At 33.9% G+C, this 18,531-nt stretch overlaps 1 protein-coding gene across 1 annotated transcript; it reads right to left on the bottom strand.

The window, feature by feature from the left end:
* Positions 1 to 12,951: 12,951 nt before the first annotated feature.
* Positions 12,952 to 14,707, bottom strand: LOC107936834 (F-box protein At3g56470). Its single transcript, XM_016869603.2, has 2 exons — positions 14,546 to 14,707; positions 12,952 to 14,048 (listed from the first exon to the last, which is right to left on the bottom strand). The coding sequence occupies exons 1-2, from the start codon at positions 14,584 to 14,586 to the stop codon at positions 13,118 to 13,120; spliced, it is 972 nt and encodes a 323-aa protein (XP_016725092.1). The 5' UTR covers positions 14,587 to 14,707; the 3' UTR covers positions 12,952 to 13,117.
* Between the last annotated feature and the right edge of the window lie 3,824 nt (positions 14,708 to 18,531).

The raw sequence follows: 18,531 nt of genomic DNA, 5'->3' as shown, positions 1-18,531 counted from the left end.
CTATAATTAATTTATTTCTTCAATTATTATTTTTAATTAAATTATATTTTTTAAAATTAAATTTATTTTAAACTTTAATTAATTGACCTTTTTAATTAATTTTGATTGTTTTAAATTAAATTTTATTTTTTAAATTAAATTTATTTTAAACTTTAATTAATTTATTTCTTTAATTAATTTTTATTTTTAATTAATTTTTATTTTTAAAATTAAATTTATTTTTAAATTAAATTAATTTATTTATTTAATTAATTTTAATTGTTTTAAATTAAATTCTATTTTTAAAATTAAATTTATTTTAAAATTTAATTAATTAATTAATTTTTTAATTTTTTAATTAAATTATATTTTTTAAATTAAATTCAATTTTAATCCAAATGGGGTTTTGTTATTATTTTTTATACTATTTGGGGTTATTAATTTATATAATTTTACAACCATATTTTAAACTTTTTTTATCATTAGATACAAAATTGATTTGCAAATACAATATTGATCTACAAAGATAAATTATAGTAATCATGAAAAAAATAAAAAATGACTCATCATCTTCCAATCTGACATCACGAGAAGATTGACCGGCACAATAGACACAATGTGGGCAAGTAGATCGGTTGTGGTCGGATGTTCGGCACACTCCGCACTATTTGGGTTCCCCAGTCTCCTTAACATTCATGCCATTTCGAATCCTCGTCGAAGGTGGTCGACCTTTAGGATGTCTACGGAGACTGTGGTCTGGCAGTATCTCGAAAGCAGCCGGTGGTACTTCCCAATTTGAGATATCCAGCAATACGGGATACTTGTTTCCCTAGATATCGAATGTCTGTTGCAGCGTGTAAACATCGTCTATGAATTGTTCGACGTTTAGGTTGGCGTTCGCACACGCTGTATGAACATGCACACACGGATATCAAAGACTTTGGAACTTCCCATACTTGCAACGCCTGTTTTGTAGATCAACTGCGTACAACCTGGGCGGAAGACTCGAGCGATGACTGACGTATTCTTGAACCCGAAAAGTCTCAAAGTCGTGAGAATACAGTTCTACATTCATCGTTTGCGCCTTCTGAGCATTTACTGCCATGGCCTTTTGGACGGCCTTAACGTGCACGTAGCCAGCCTTTATCTGCTTTACTTGTCTCAGCCCCATCTTTGGCATCAATGTGGCAAGCCTATACAATATTGCTGAGAAAATTGTAGAAATTAGAAAATGACGTATACGTCTCAAAATGGAGTTAATCGCCTTTACGAATTGGTCATCATCTAACCATAACGAAACCCATCATCGTAACTTTGAGTCCACTGCCAGTGCTCTATTCTACCCAACCACTGTCAAAGATTTTGGGGTAACGATGTCATCTGAGCTTCAAGTCTCGTGAATTGTTGCCTGAATCTTCGTGGTTCTATCTTGTACCCTACTTATGCAACAGATTCAAAATGTTAATTATCAAGTTAGAACAAATAAATTCTATAAAAAATTATGGGAAAAATGATAAATTTTGTAAAAATATATAAAAAATGACTACAAATTTTCAAAGAAAATTTTTAAAAAATACAAATTGATAAATCTTGAAGAAAGATTATAAAAAATATACGAACTGATATTTTTCAAAACAGATTTTAAAAATTATGCTCTGACAAATTTTCCAAAGAGATTAAAATTAAAATATGAACATATCAATTTTGGAACAATATTTTTTACCCATGTTCACGGTTTATTTGTGCCATTCTTTATTCTTATAATCCTTATGGAAGTTTGTCGCGATATGCTGGATGCATTAAAAGGACCTTCACGAAGCCCCCGAATGCCTTATCACAGCCAATAGTCCCTTCGATCCGTTTGATATAAGGCAGATGTTGTCTTTTCTGACAACGTGCCTCCACAGATTTCTTAATAAAAATTTCCAAGACTCGAAGGATTCACCCTCCACGATGGAGAAAGCGATAGAAGTACATTCCGATTGTCGTCTTGTACAATCGCAATCATGAGTTTTTACGTGTATTTGCCGCAGAGTCAGGTACCATCCACCTATATTAACAACTTGAAGTGAGGGTACATAGCTCGAACGTCCAAAACAATCGCCTGAAAGCTCGTTTCATCGGTTGTATCTCGTCGTCTGGACCTCTATGCGGCTTTGTTTGCAAATCAGTCATCGTTCCCGGTACATACTCCCGCACCACGACCATCCAAGCATCCACCCTTGAAGCTCGTTGTATGACGCATCCCAGTCACCATACAATCGTTGCATCACCATTTGCTTCACCCACAATGCCTTCTTGTAAGAAACCTGGTACTTGAATCGAGCTTGCATGTCCGCAATAAGGACTAATATAGGGATGGTGGGCATGTCTTTCACCAACTGTAACACCCCTAACCCGTATCCGTCGCCGAATTAGGGTCACGAGGCATTACCGACCTAAACACAGCTCAGAACAATCATTCAATTCAATTTATGAACAAATTCTATTAACTCAAGCACGAAATTTTTTTTAAACTCGAGTTGTAACTAGCAGCCCAATCCTATAAATCACATTCACACATATAGATCACTTATCCAACTAAAACTAATCATGCCTTAATACTTATAATACATAAGAAATTTATGTTTTAAAATTTTAAGAAATCAATATTATTAATTTAGTCACCTATTCAGCCCAATTAATATACATCAATGCAACATTGCATGCTTTACAAATCGATTGTTCAAACCTATTTAATATCATATTCATACCATTCGAATATTTAATGTATATATAAATTCAAGCTTATTTCATTAGAGCATATTTAGTAATTTCATGTCAAAACATCCATTGCATATATTTATTTCATTAGCAAATTTTTAGCCACGCTATTTTATAAACTATGCACATATGCATACTAAGTCATATAAATCCATATCTTTAACTAAGTATCAACCATATCATTTTATTATATATATAAATATGCGCATAACACTTTAAAACAAAAGCCATTTCTAAATTCAAATACCAAATCATGCCTAACCCAACTCATTAAATAATTTATAAACAAAATAACAATTTATATGTTATGCATATGCGCACATTTACTTAGGTTAAACTTTTCACACACCTTATTAGGCATACAAATATAAAACATAAGCAAGCTTCATTATACAACCAAATACAGTTATAAACATTACTAACATATATGCATTACACCATAGCCACGTTAAACAATTTTTGAATATAAGGAACAATTCTAAATACACTAATTCACATGCAAATTATCATGCCCCAAAACACATAAACACAACAAATCAAGTATCCCTATATTTGGCCATTAAATTTAGCCTCAAATGATCAAACCAAACCATTTTAAAACATATACGTTAATTACCATTCCAATTGTACCCAAATAGCATTTACACCATCATTGATATACTCATCTTTCTATCTTCTTACCTATTTAATCAAGTAAAATCTCAAAATCATCCCACACATAAATCACTATCATAGCATCATTAACAAAACACAACCAAAACAAATCCATCATCCTTATATCAAGCTTACCAAAATGAACTAATCATGAACCATATATACATATATATCTTTTCATCATACCGAATTCATATACCAAGCATACCACACATATATACCATGTCCCAAAATTACTTAAACATTAGCATATTATTATTAAGATCAAGCCATTTTCGCATGGCTATTTATATATATACAAATTCAAAACCCAACATATTTAATCTAGCCTATACATGTCATATGCTCATAGTTTAAAACTTCAAAAGTACCGAATGATGGTCGATAGTGTGACGATAATTCTTGAAGATCCCCAAGCTCGTAACTAGCTTCCAAAATCTATATAACAACGAATGAGCAAACACATAGTAAACTTAAATAGCTTAGTAAGTTATAAGCAAATAATTTATCAAAGAACATGCATAATTCACACAATTTGGCCGAATACTCTCAATCTTGAACACATATATATAATCACATTTAAGCAATTAGTTCACATTTTCATGTTATACCAAAAAACTTACATTTATTTCCAAACTTCATATACCTCAAACTTACCTGATTCACTTAAATCGAATTCACATTCGGTCTTGCCATATCTTTGCCTGCAGAACCATTCGGAATAAAAAAGGATACTCGGATAGCTCATAAAGCTCGTACAATGCCAATGTCCCAGACGTGGTCTTACATGTAATCAAATAACGATGTTACTGTCCCAAACAGGGTTTTACACGTAATCATATACGATGCCAATGTCTCAGACATGGTCTTACACGTAAATCTCAAATCGATGCCAACGTCCCAGACGTGGTCTTACACAAAATCACATATCAGAATCCTATGGTTTGTACAGGGCTTTCGAATGTCTTTATTCAATCGTATCAAACTCGTAATCAATTCTCCTATGCATAAAATAATTCAGCATTTACAATACATATATATATTTAAATTAATGATAATTATTTACTTTTACCTCGAACAAATACGAACGAACCAAGATAACTATTCGACCACTTTTGATTTCCCCCGATCCAAATCTGATTTCTTCTTTTCTTGATCTTGAATCAAGCTTGGACTATGGCCGAATGTTGCTTGCTCTTTTTCTTTCTTTTTCTTTGGTAAGTTCGGCCAAAAAGATGAACAACATGCATGGTTTTTAGTTTATGTTTTATTATATTAACATAATTAATTAATTTACAAAACTAACCTTTATAATTTCATTTAAAATCCATTAACATTAGGCTTTTATGTCCATCCATAATTTCAATGGTATAATTTCAACATAAAGCCCCACATAATGAAAGCCATAGCAATATAACACTTTAACAACTAGCCAGTCACTTTTGCATTTTACGCGATTAAGTCCTTTTATAAAATCGAGCACACAAGCGATAAAATTTTTACACGAAATTTTCACACATATAAATTAACATGCTATAGACACTAAAAATAATATTAAAATATTTTTATAACTCAGATTCATGGTCCCAAAACCACTTTCCGACTAGGGTCTAAACCGGGTTGTTACACCAACAGCATGATGTAGTTGCATATGGTTCTTGTAACCAATTTTTTATGGTCTTCCGACATACGAGCGACCGTGTATGTGTGAGGAACTTTTATTTTCCTGACTATCCACATTTGAGTCCGATGCATTAATACAACCCGAACACGCCAGTTACAATCACTTGAAGCTTTCCAACATTTTCCAACATATAAAGACTATGTTTACTTCATGACTTTGTAGTCGATAGAAAACTTCAAGTTGTACTACTTTATTGCATGTAAACAATCTTTCTTGTTATCAAAATTTTGTCCTACGAACAACTCTTCAGTATCTGAATCTCGATCTAGTAGCCAGCTGTCACTATATTTGGATATTTGGGGAACTCGCATGCATGCACTGCATCAAGATCTACGACAGTCATAAAGGCCACTGGATTATTATAGATAACTATACCAGATCTCATGTTCCCAACTGAATGGGGGTTTACATATTCACCCTCCACCACGCCTTCAACGTCTATGTCTTCAGGGATATCATCTGAATCAGGGTCACTGAAATCTTCATTATCATGGTAGAATTGATCTTCATTATCGGATCCTTCATAACCATCTTCTATAGTGCCCATGAATCTTTAGACGAGGACACGAGATTGGAATGCTATATGAACATCCAATGTAGTTTAGATTTTTGAGAGTTTGCAGTGACCCTCCACAACCAGGCTGATCTTCCCAACAAACATTAAGATCAAAATCAATGCCAGAACACTGGCTTACTGGAATTACAACTTAAACAGGTTCTAGATCAGCTATCCCTGCGAACAACTCATCTGGGCTGGGATTATCCATCTCATGGGGGAAATAAATTACTATCATTGTCCCTAGATCATCATCATCTTTAAGCTCCATTTCTGATAACTTCAGCGGATCTGTTGAAACTAGAAATTCATAAAATAGTCTCAACATTTGCTTCCTGTAACTGGTAGCTATCTTTGTATTGATATTCTGTTTCTAATCCACCAGCAAAACACGCTTGTTGAATCTCATTCTGATTTTTTGTCGACTTTGAAAAACACAAATTTCTTCAATTGTATTTATTATTTCTCCATCGAGATGAACATAAACTAACAAAATTTAGAAATTCATCTTTAATAATTTATGCTTCTTCCTTAACAAACAAAACACTTATATGCTTAATTTCAGTTTTCAACTAATAAAGCAAACAAAAATCTCAAATCAAAGACAAAACACCTATATATATACCTAGCTTCAGTGCTGAGTATTAAAAGTCCGACACTAAATTTTTTTTTAAATTTGTAAAAGGGGTGTCGACCATTAGTGCTCCAGCACCCAATTTTTTTAAAAAATCTGGTACGGGAGTGCCAACCATTAATGTCTCAGCACCCCAAAAAAATTTTGGTATTGGGGTGCCGGCCATCAATATACTAGTGTCATGGGTTGCGCATTGGAGCATGCAACCATGACAAACTTGTGTGATCCATCGTATTTGAGAGAGGTCATTTAGCCCAACCAAACTGGCCCGGTGCCTGGAGAAATTAAAAGCCCATCTCAAGAGCCTGGTAAATATGGAAAGTGATCTAAGAAGATATGATTATGTAATCTTAGAGTTCTAATTGTATACAGCTTCTAATTGTGTCTTAGAGTTCTAATTGTATACAACTTTTAATTGTAGCCCTTGATGTACTTTGAGGCTCAACTATAAATAGAAACCTCTTTGCTCATTGTAATTCATTCAGTTGTCAATAAGAATTTTGAGAGTATTCACTCAAACTTTTCTCTCAAGTGTTCTTGTTTTTGTTCATCTTTCAAAGCCCGTTCTTACTTCGTTCTTCTGCTATTTTTCGTGGAAGCCTTGATGGAATTCTATTGAATCATTTATCATTGCGAGTTAGGCTGACTTAGGCATTTTTACTGTTGAATCATTTATCGTTGCGAGTTAGGCTGACTTAGGCATTTTTAAGCAAAGAAATTGCCTAAGGCCGCACGGATCGCGTGGGAAAACTCTAAGTCCATGACAGTTGGTATCCGAGCCAGGTTCGAAGCGATCGTTGAAAGATGTTAAAAGAAGTTACTGGGAATGTTGAGGGAATAGAGACCCGTGGGAGGGCTAGGAAAGCTAGTCGCTCGATGGACATATTGTCAGCTTTAGAGGATCGTGCCGTCACTCTTGAGAATTCCGTGGGGGATATCAAGGAGAGGATTGATGATGTCGATGATAGGCTCCATGATGGATTACAGTCCATGCAGGAGCAGCTCAAAGTGTATGTGTTGGACAATGTGGAACAGTTGACGGGTAGAGATGATGCCATTGAGGCTATGGTGGTGGTCTTGAAATGGGAGATTGCAGAGCTCAAGGGTGAACTCATAATCTACAAGGCTACTTTGGGCAATGGTGGGTTAGCTGCTGTCGCACCCAAGCCCAATATTGATGTTCCCAAGCCCAAGGTGTTCAAGGGAACAAGGTCCGCAAAAGATGTGGACAACTTTTTGTGGGGAATCGAGCAATACTTCCGTGCCAAAGGAATCACAGAGGATGTCACTAAGGTAACTACTACTGCGTATTTATCTGACGTTGCTTTGTTATGGTGGCGTCGTAGGTCCACTGATGTGAGACGTGGTGGGACCGAAATCAGAACTTGGGAGGAGTTTCAATGTGAGTTCAAAGCATAAGTTTACCCAGAGTATGCCAAGGATGAGGCTCGGGCAAAGTTGCGTCGGCTTGTGCAACAAGGCACTATGAGGAAGTATGTGCAGGAGTTTAGCGGATTTATGCTTCAAATCACAGATATGGGGGAGAAAGAGGCATTATTTTCCTTCATGGACGGATTAAAACCGTGGGCGAAGTAGAAGCTGCAACGCCGAGGAGTTCAAGAACTCACCAAGGCTATGTCCGTAGCAGAATCGCTTGCTGAATTTGGTGGGAAGAAAGACAATGCCAATTCTTCTAAGCCCAGATTTAATCAAAAGGGTAATAGCGGGGGGGATAAAGAAAGGCCCACTAGGAACGACAATGGTAAAAAGCCTTGGGACAAGAAAAAGAGTGGGCCTATAAGTTGCTTTCACTGTGATGGTCCACATATGATCAAGGACTGCCCAAAGAAGGCCGCTTTCACGGCTATGGAAGCAAAGGGGGAGTCTGATATGGAGGATAACAACCTTGGTTCGATACTAGGGGGTGTCGAAGATAGAATGAGCCATGGTTTGATGTTTGTAGACATCATTGTGGCTGGTAGAAAATTGAATGCACTCGTTGACACTGGCGCTTCTGATTTGTTCATGTCTGAGGAGGCTGCTTGTAAACTGGGCCTCAAGATAGATAATGAAGTGTGTCAGATCAAAACAGTGAACTCAGAAAGTGTTCCAATCAATGGGGTGCAAAGGGAGTGGATTTTTAGCTCGGCAAATGGTCTAGAAAGGTATCCATTAAGGTAATACCATTTGATGATTATGATTTTGTGGTTGGACTAAGCTTCCTTGATCAGATTAATGCTCTTATTGCCCCGTTGAGCAATTACATGGTGATTTCAGACGCGAAACATCAATGCATGGTGAAAGTGACAAGGAAAAGAAGCTTTGAGGGAAAAACACTGTCAGCAATTCAGTTTGCTAAAAGTGTACGTAGAAATGAAGTCTCATATTTAGCCACCTTGAAGATCGAAGAGACCGCTGAGTCTGCTAGTGTGACCCCGAAAAAAGTGGGTCAATTGTTGCAATCATTTCGAGATGTAATGCATGCTTAGTTGCCTAAAAGTTTGCCACCCAAGAGGGAGGTGGACCACAAAATCGAGCTAGGGTCCAATGTGGTGCCACCAGCAAGGGCCCCCTATCGTATGTCGCCGCCAGAATTAGAAGAGTTGCGAAAACAATTGAAGGAACTTTTGGATGCGGGATTTATTAGACCATCTAAATCCTCATATGATGCCCCAGTGTTGTTCCAAAAGAAACATGATGGGTCATTGAGAATGTGCATCGATTATCGAGCTCTAAACAAGATCACTGTGAAGAATAGGTACCATATTCCTCTTATTGCAGATTTGTTCGATCAGCTTGGTAGTGCAATATGGTTTACCAAGTTAGATCTAAGATCGGGGTATCATCAAGTTCGGATAGCCGAGGGGGATAAACCAAAGACAGCTTGTGTGACACGGTACGGATCGTATGAGTTCCTTGTGATGCCTTTCGGACTCACGAATGCCCAACTACATTCTGCACCCTTAAGGTACTTCAACCATTTCTTGATCATTTTGTAGTTGTTTACCTTGATGATATTGTGGTATATAACAAATCTCTTGAAGAGCACATGGGACATTTGAGGAAGGTGTTCCAAACTTTGAGGGAAAATGAGTTGTTCATTAAGGAAGAGAAATGCTCATTTGCCCAACAAGAGGTGTCATTCCTAGGACACATTGTGGGAGGTGGTAAGATCCGAATGGATAAGAGTAAAATTCGAGCCATTTCAGAGTGGAAGCCTCTAACCAAGGTAACGGAGTTGAGATCCTTCCTTGGGTTGGCAAATTACATCGATGCTTTATCAAAGGCTACTCTAAAATTACCACTCCCTTGACGGACATGTTGAAAAAGGAGAAGGTATGGGATTGAAAACCGGAATGTGAGAAGGTCTTTAATCAATTGAAGCAAGAAATGACGAGTGAACCCGTATTTGCCTTGCCGAATTTTGCAAAGCCTTATGAGGTACGCACGGATGCATCAGATTATGCTATTGGGGGAGTACTGATGCAAGATAGGCACCCAATTGCTTTCGAAAGTCGAAAGCTTAATGAGACGGAGCGTAGATATACGGTCCAAGAGAAAGAGATGACTGCGGTTGTACACTGCTTGCGCACATGGAGACATTATCTATTGGGTTCCAGGTTCGTGGTCATTACCGATAATGTTACCAATAGTTACTTTCTAACCCAGAAAAAGTTGTCTCCCAAGCAGGTTCGTTGGCAGGTTTTACTACTGGAGTTTGATTTTATAATGGAATTTAAACCAGGAAGCGCCAACATTGTAGCTGATGCACTCAGTCGAAAGATGGAATTCGCAACAATTAGTCAACTTGATGGTTTCTTGTTGGAACGTATTCGAGAGGGATTATCCCATGATCCCACGGCCAAAAATTTGATTGAGCTTGCCAAGGAGGGAAAAACAAGAAGATTTTGGCTTGATGGGGAGCTGTTATACACTCATTGACACCGCCTCTATGTGCCCCATTATGGGAAACTCCGTAAGGAAGTCATGAAGGAGTGTCATGACTCGAAATGGGCAGGCCATCCAGGGATGCATCGCATTTTGGCCCTTTTGGAGGAACATTATTACTGGTCTCACATGGGTGCTGATGTGGAAACCTATGTAAAAACTTGTCTAGTGTGCCAACAAGACAAGGTTGAGTTAAAGACTCCAGCCAGTTTGCTTCAACCCTTGCCAGTCCCGGAAAGGCCATGGGAGAATTTATCCATGGATTTTATTATTGGTTTGCCTAAGCCTGACGGGTTTGGGAGTATTCTTATTGTGGTGGACAGGTTTTCAAAGTATGCGACATTTATTTCGGCAACCAAGGAGTGCCCTTTTGAAGAAGCAGCTCGGTTGTTTCCTAGAAACGTGGTGAAATATTAGGGAGTGCCACTGTCTATTATCAGTGATCGAGATAGGCGATTTACGGGCCGATTCTGGACGGAGTTGTTCAAGTCAATGGGCTCAGATTTGAACTTCTCCACGAGCATGCATCCACAAATCGATGGGCAAACTGAACGAGTAAATACCTTGTTGGAGACATATCTTCGACACTACGTAAGTGCCACACAAAGGGATTGGCCAAAGTTGTTGGATGTGGCCCAATTTTCATACAACTTGCAGCGAAGTGGGGCCACAAATCAAAGTCCATTTGAAATAGTGACGGGTCAACAGCCACTCACACCCAACGCTATTGTGACCCATTATACAGGACCAAATCCGGCAGCCTATCGATTCGCAAAAGATTGGCAAGAGAAGAATGACTTGGTTAGAGCTTGTTTACACAAGGCAAGTAAGCGTAGTAAGAAATGGGCTGATAAAAAATAAAGGGATGTGCAATTTCAAGTGGGTGACTCAGTCCTCGCTAAATTACACTTGATTTTGTGATATACTGGCTTGCACAAGGGTCTTGTGCGAAGGTATGAGGGGCCGTTCAAAGTTGTGAAGAGAGTAGGCAAGGTAGCCTACAAGCTTGAGCTGCCAGCAAAACTTAAAGTCCACCCGGTCTTCCATGTTAGTATGCTTAAGCCATTTCATGGGGATCAAGAGGATCCGAATCGAGGCAAGCCCGAACGAGCACCGATGGGGGTAAAGGTGTTGTATGATCGTAAAGTCGAAAACATTGAGGCAGATCGGGTAACTAAACAAAAGTACCACCGACCACGGCATGAGTACTTAGTTCGATGGAAGGGACTTCCTGATAGCGAAGCAAGTTGGGAAACTGCCGAGGCATTGTGGCAATTCCAATGGAAAATTGACCAGTTTCATAAGGAGGATGCGACGAAGGCGTCGCTAGAACAAGTGGGGGAGAATGTCATGGGTTGCGCATTGGAGCATGCAACCATGACAAACTTGTGTGATCCATCGTATTTGAGGGAGGTCATTTGGCCCAACCAAACTGGCCGGTACCTGGAGAGATTAAAAGCCCATCTCAAGAGCCTGGTAAATATGGAAAGTGATCCAAGAAGATATGATTATGTAATCTTAGAGTTCTAATTGTATACAGCTTCTAATTGTGTCTTAGAGTTCTAATTGTATACAGCTTTTAATTGTAGCCCTTAATGTACTTTGAGGCTCAACTATAAATAGAGACCTTTTTGCTCATTGTAATTCATTCAGTTGTCAATAAGAATTTTGAGAGTATTCACTCAAACTTTTCTCTCAAGTGTTCTTGCTTTTGTTCATCATTCAAAGCTCGTTCTTACTTCGTTCTTCTGCTGTTCTTCGTGGAAGCCTTGAGGGAATTCTATTGAATCTTTTATCGTTGCGAGTTAGGCTAACTTAGGCGTTTTTACTGTTGAATCCTTTATCGTTGCGAGTTAGGCTGACTTAGGCGTTTTTAAGTAAAGAAACTACCTAAGGCCGCACGGATCGCGTGAGAAAACTCTAAGTCCGTGACACTAGCACCCAAAAAAAATTATATTTTTATCTGATAAAGGAGTGTTGGCCATTAGTGTGTCCGCACCCCAATTTTTTTTAAATATTGGTATAAATGTATACCAATATGATACGATCTGGAAAAAAATACATGAGTGTCGACCATCTAGTGTCCAAAACTCCAAAAATTATTATTTTTAATCCCTAGCACAATCACCAACCAATGATTGTGTTAGAAAATCAATTGGTGTCGGCCATCTACTCCTCATAACCCAATTTTATTGTTCATTTCAGGTCATTTAGGTGATTATTTTTTAATCAGAGTTATTTACGTAAATAATTATTTCTGGGGGTCATTTGAGTAAAATAACTGATTATCAAACATATTTTTTTTTAAATGAACTTTTTTGAAAGATAAAAAAATTAATTAAACAACTTACTTGATAAACGATTGGAAAAATTAAATATTATAAAAATTGCAAAAAATTTAAGTAGATAAGAATTAATATCAAAATATTATAAAATTAATAACTCTAATTGCAGTTGAACTGATGAATTTTAATTGAATTAATTTTCACGTAACCTAGATCACCTAATCAAATTCTACATCATTGTTATAATGGCAACATCTAATAAGAGTTATGAATTTGGACATTATAACATTATAAAAAAAACATCAATACATCCTATTTAATTATATTTTATAATAGGTATGCAATGAATACAAACTGGAAGCATGCATGCATGCATGCATAGACCATTCTCTCAAGTTTGTCGATTTAAGGAGCTTTGAAACAGATTTTGTAAAATAACTTAAAAAAGTAACCAAAAAGAGTTGAATAAAATGGGAAAGAAATTTTACACAGATTCTAGCAATATGCAGCTAGATATTATTCTTATCAGCTAGACCTAGCATTGTGAAAGGAAAAAAAAAAACTAAAAATTAAAAAAGAGCAGTGCTGCAAATCAAATTCACCCCATAGAGTGATCACCAACTTAGCATTTTGTCAATTTGATGGAAACGAGGTTGAAACCATACCCCTTTGGAGCGACGGGTTCCACCTCCTTTAGCATTCGCTCTATTTTCGTAGGGTACCATCTTATCAGCATTGAGACAAGAAACTGTTGTCCCACAAGTAGAAACATCTCCCAGTTCTAAATCCAATCGTTTCTTCATATCTTCTTTCTCGACATTCGAAATGAATCTTAATGGGATACATCTTTCGTTCGATGATTTCACGTAACGTACCTTCCCCAAGCTTATGCTTCGATCCTTGATCGAGAAGCAAACCATTAAATCGGTGTTGTCGAAGTAGTAGAACACGCCGTTGTGGTATGCGGCGCATTCGATTTTGTTCGGGAATGAATTGAGTTTGTGCTTTGTCCATGAAGTGGCTCCGCGGTGGATCACGTACAGTTCTAAGTCATCCGTTTTGTTGGTCCTGCAAATGATGCATACGACACAGTCTTGTGAAGTTGGAGGAGTTGAAAACACGGCTACATGGTCAGATATTCCCATAGGAGGGAACTTGGTTGGGACCGGAAGATCAATTCGAGCACGAGAGAAAGGGCAGAAGAAGAATATCAAGCCTTCGCGGTATACGAGGAGCCATCCTTGGCTTGATGCGAGGCAGGTTGCTCCATCCATTTCGGGTATAGTAATGATGTATTGTTTGCCTGATTCAGTCACCAAGGTGCATTGTGAATTGTTGTTTTCTCCGTACAGTAGGAACCAAGGATCACGATTTGGTAAGGCTTCGATCTCGGCCGAAGCGGTCGAAGAAGCGAAATTCCAATCCTTGCAGACACCACGGAACCGGAGTAGCTCGATTATACCTAAACGATCAGCAATGGGTGGTAAAAGTTCTGAAGGGAGATCATTCCATTCCCTTGTTGTCACTTGGTCACGCGTGCTCGACCTGGTAGAAATTACCACATTTTCATCTGGCTAGTTAACACAAATTTAACCACATTTAACAAATATTAGCATTGTAATTGTGCTTCAAGTACCCTTCTTTGAAAATGATAATTGGGTCGAGTGATAAGAAATTCGACCCTTTAAGTAAGGTATTAAAATTGATTCTTGTGTATATTTTTTTTTTTGAAAAAGATTACTATTCATTTAGAGTTCCGATTCAACTCAAACTCTGAATATAATTGGTGCCCAACGTAACAACCAGACATTAAAAAATCTAATTAAGAAAAACCCTAACACTCAATTAAACCCTGGACTGAAAAAAAGTTGGCAAAAATTGAATGATTGATAAATTTTTATTTTTTTATTATCTCGAATCAGAATAACATATGAATAGAATTAGTATTGATTGAATCTGATATTATTCATTTAAAAACAAATGAAACCAATGAATCATTGTTGATGATCAGTCAAAAAGAAATGGAGATTTTATGGCATTACCTTTGACTATGAACCACAGGTGAAGAATCCATGCTCCCCATGGAACAAGAACTGGGATGACTGAAGAAACTATATATTCTGTTATGCAATTTTACACACACGAGTGTCTTTCAAAAAAGGTCATCATTTATACTTATTTTAACTAATAAAGTTAACTCTTTTTTTCTCTCTCTCTTTATTTAGAGCAGGAAAAAAGAGAGAGCCCATTGGACTTCAAATTACCTAATCAGAGATAATCAAGTTATCAGTTTTAAAATGACTTCTTCAACATAACAATGGGATAATTCTATACTGTTTTATCTTACCATAAATTTTAATTACATTAAATGAGTTTAAATCTAATTTAAGATATGGAAAATTGGAAATGACAGTAAGGCCCAAATTTGAAGCAAAATTATTACGTTAAATAATAAAAAATTATATTCACGCTTTTCAAGACCCATTAAAACTGGCAAGACTTTTTATCATTGATATGATATTTTTTGTTTGTGGCTTTGGTTTGTGAAGCTAAATTTGGTACTGTTGTTGTGCTTTCCTATAAAAAAAAAGGGTTTAATGTTTGCAAACCCAAATTTTATATTTTTGAGGGTATTGATAATATTTTTATGAACTTAATTGGTCATCATTTAAATGTGAAATGTAGGCTTGGGCTCTTTTAGAGTAAGGAGCAAGCAAGAAACCAGATATGTTGGTGCATTTTTTACTGGAACTCCTTTGAATTTGAATAAAAAAGGCTTCTTCTTTTTTAACTTTTGAGAGTTTTTTTTTTCTTAAGCTATTTCATTATAATATTCTTACTAAACATTTATATATATATGTATGTATGAATTGTTGATACACTTGAAGATAGGTTGTTCTTACGACTGTTGGGTGAAATAACGGCTATTTTAGCAATAGTGGCGGAGCTAGAAAATTTTTGGAGGGGTCGGAATTAAATTGTATATTTTTACGATAGTAAAAATATAATTTCACCATTTTAATAATTTATATATTTATAACTTTTAAAGGATTAAATTTAAATTTTTATTATTTTTGGTAGGCTAAAATATAATTTTACCATTACTAATTTAAAATTTTATAAATTATAAAGAGTCTAAATAAAGAATTTTCCATTTTAGAAGGTCAGAGCCCCTGCCTGGCCCCTTTGACTCCGCCATTATTTAGCAATGCTTCTAAAAAACACTTTTGAAATAAAGCTTGAATTTTTGCTTCAGAAGCGTCTTGTTTAATAATGTTTTTTTTATCTTAAAAGCGTTTTTGGTCCCAAAAGTGCTTCTTAAAAACATTTCTAAATTTGGTACTAAAGTTGAGGAGGTCATGAAAATTGATATTTTGGAATGCGCTTCGTTGATTAAATGAGTAAAAGGTGGAGAGAATTAGAGTAAGGAAGGAGATGATGTAACATGAGTTTTAAACAGTGTTGAAATTAGAAAAAAAAATCAATTGTATAATTTTATCAGAATTAAAATATAATTTTATTATTTTAATAGTTTATATCTTTATAATTTTTTAAAGGACTAAATTAAAATTTTATTATTTACTAATTTAAATTTTTAAAGAGACAAAAGTGAATTTTTTTTCATTTTAAGGGGCTGAAATCCCTTACCAACCCCCTAGCACCACCCCTGATTTTAAGGAGACCTTTTTTTTGTTCACGGAATGTAACATTACTTCTAGTAATAGAATTATCGAAATGTAAAATTACTTATATTATCCTATTTGATTTATTTGATTGAAATGTATTATTTGGTTGACTAAATGTAAATTTACCTAGAAGCACATTTTATTAATTTGTCCTTATTATATATATATATTACTAAGTTTAGTACTTTCAACATTAGTTAAAAGATGTTGATACAAAAGTTTAGGGAGTTCTTTCGTCAAATATACGATCAATCCTCAATGTAACAATTCATTTGTCTACAAAAATTTTAAGGTGCACTTGGTTTACCAAATCTTATATTACGTTTCGTAATAGGATTACAAGAATATAAGATTATAGGTGTTTGGTTCATTTGGCTAGAATATAATATTCTGGTATTTGGTTGATGAAATGTAAGACTACCCAAAAGCACATTTTACCCAATGGTCCTTATTATAGAATTTTTTTTAACAAAGTTAGTTCCTTTAATATTTTTTAATTTCAATTTTCATAAAATTATGATAAATTATTACTATTCTTACTTTTTTTAATTACAATTTATATATTATAAGTAAATATATGATGTTGAAATAAGTATAAATTATAATTATAATAATTAATGAAAAGCGATTGTAACATCAACTATGATTATATTTATAATTATAACCATAATTAATATATTAATAAATAAAATAAAATAATTATAATTATAATGTATGACATATACTGATTCACTATTAAGAATAAATATATTTTTTTTGTTTTTAATTAGTTTAAACTTTATTTAAGAAAAAAATCTAAATTAGATGAATAATAGTTTTAAAAAAATATTTAATCAGATAAATTAAAAGATTTAACTTAAATAGATTAAATTGGATTAGATTAGATGGAATAAATTTTGTTTAAAATAAACTAGATAAATATTTAATTAGATAACCAAAAAAATTAAATTTTAGATAAATATCTAATTAAAAAATTAATTTAATAATTTATCTATTTGATTTAACTTAAATATTTATTTAATTGATTATATGTTATCTATATTTTCATTTTAAAATTTTATTTTAGCATAGAAAAATTTAAAAACCAATAAAAGAAGTATTTTTTTTAATTACCTAATTTATCTACTATTTAGTAGATTTTATCATTATTTACAAATCACTTTAAAAATAACTATTATATATTTATGTTATCTTAAATAATATTATCCAAAGAATAAAATTAAATATTTTTAAATTTATTATTTTCTTATCATTAAATTAAATTGGTTTCAAATTATTTTAAACCCATTTAAAAGTGTACCTATTTTTTCAAATTTAAATTTAATAATAATACTTCTTTTTAATTAAAGTTGAGGAATAAATTTCAAAACTATACATGAACATTGTTCTAATGTGTAATTTTATATACGAACTTTGGTTTTGTGCAATTTTATACAAGAAAATTTGATTTGATCCAATTCTCACAAAACTATTAACACAATTATCGATATATCATCATTTTATGTTTATATATTACATACACAAATAATTATATTTATTCAACATGAAAATAAATTCATGTATTTATTTCTTTAAATGTATACAACTGAATCAAAATTAAAGTTTCATGTATATATTTGAACCACAACCAAAATTTCATATGTATAATTACATCAAAATAAAGTCTATATATCAAATTGTACATTAAACTAAAATTAATATATAATTTTGATACTTGTCCATAAGTTATATAAATACACATTTTTATTAGTCCAACTATGGTTTTTAATTATTTATTAAATTTTAAATTATTTTAAACTCGTATATATATTCCTTTTATTTATTTTTAATATTATTTATATGTTTTTTATTGTATTTTTAACATATACTCATAGTTTAAATATTTTATTATGTTTAGATATGTACTATAATTTAATGTATAATGTATTATAGAAATTAGGATAATGCCTAAACTATTCTTCCTGTAAAAACTTCGAAAACCTTAAAATCAATATTTTTACAATATTTATTTTTTTTAATTTTTATTTTAAATTATATAATAAGATTTGATATTTCATTTAACGGTTAAATTAATTATTTTAGTAACGAGATGACTTTATTAATATAACATCGATATTTTGATGATGTATTTAAAATATTTTAAAGTTTGAGGATCAATTTAAATGAGGATAATAGTTTGAGGATGTTTGGTGCAATTAACTTTTTTAATAAAATTAAAATTTTTATAATTATATAAATATATATTTTTTAAAGTTGAAGAATTTTCGTAAATAACAAATATTAAATTTATTTAATTTTTTAGAACAACAGCTTTATTTAAAAAAATTAATCGGAAAAAAAAA

Source organism: Gossypium hirsutum, chromosome D12 (assembly GCF_007990345.1).
Source record: "Gossypium hirsutum isolate 1008001.06 chromosome D12, Gossypium_hirsutum_v2.1, whole genome shotgun sequence".
Lineage (NCBI taxonomy): Eukaryota > Viridiplantae > Streptophyta > Magnoliopsida > Malvales > Malvaceae > Gossypium > Gossypium hirsutum.
The sequence above is the reverse complement of the archived record's forward strand: the minus strand, read 5'-3'. Positions and strand labels throughout refer to the sequence as shown.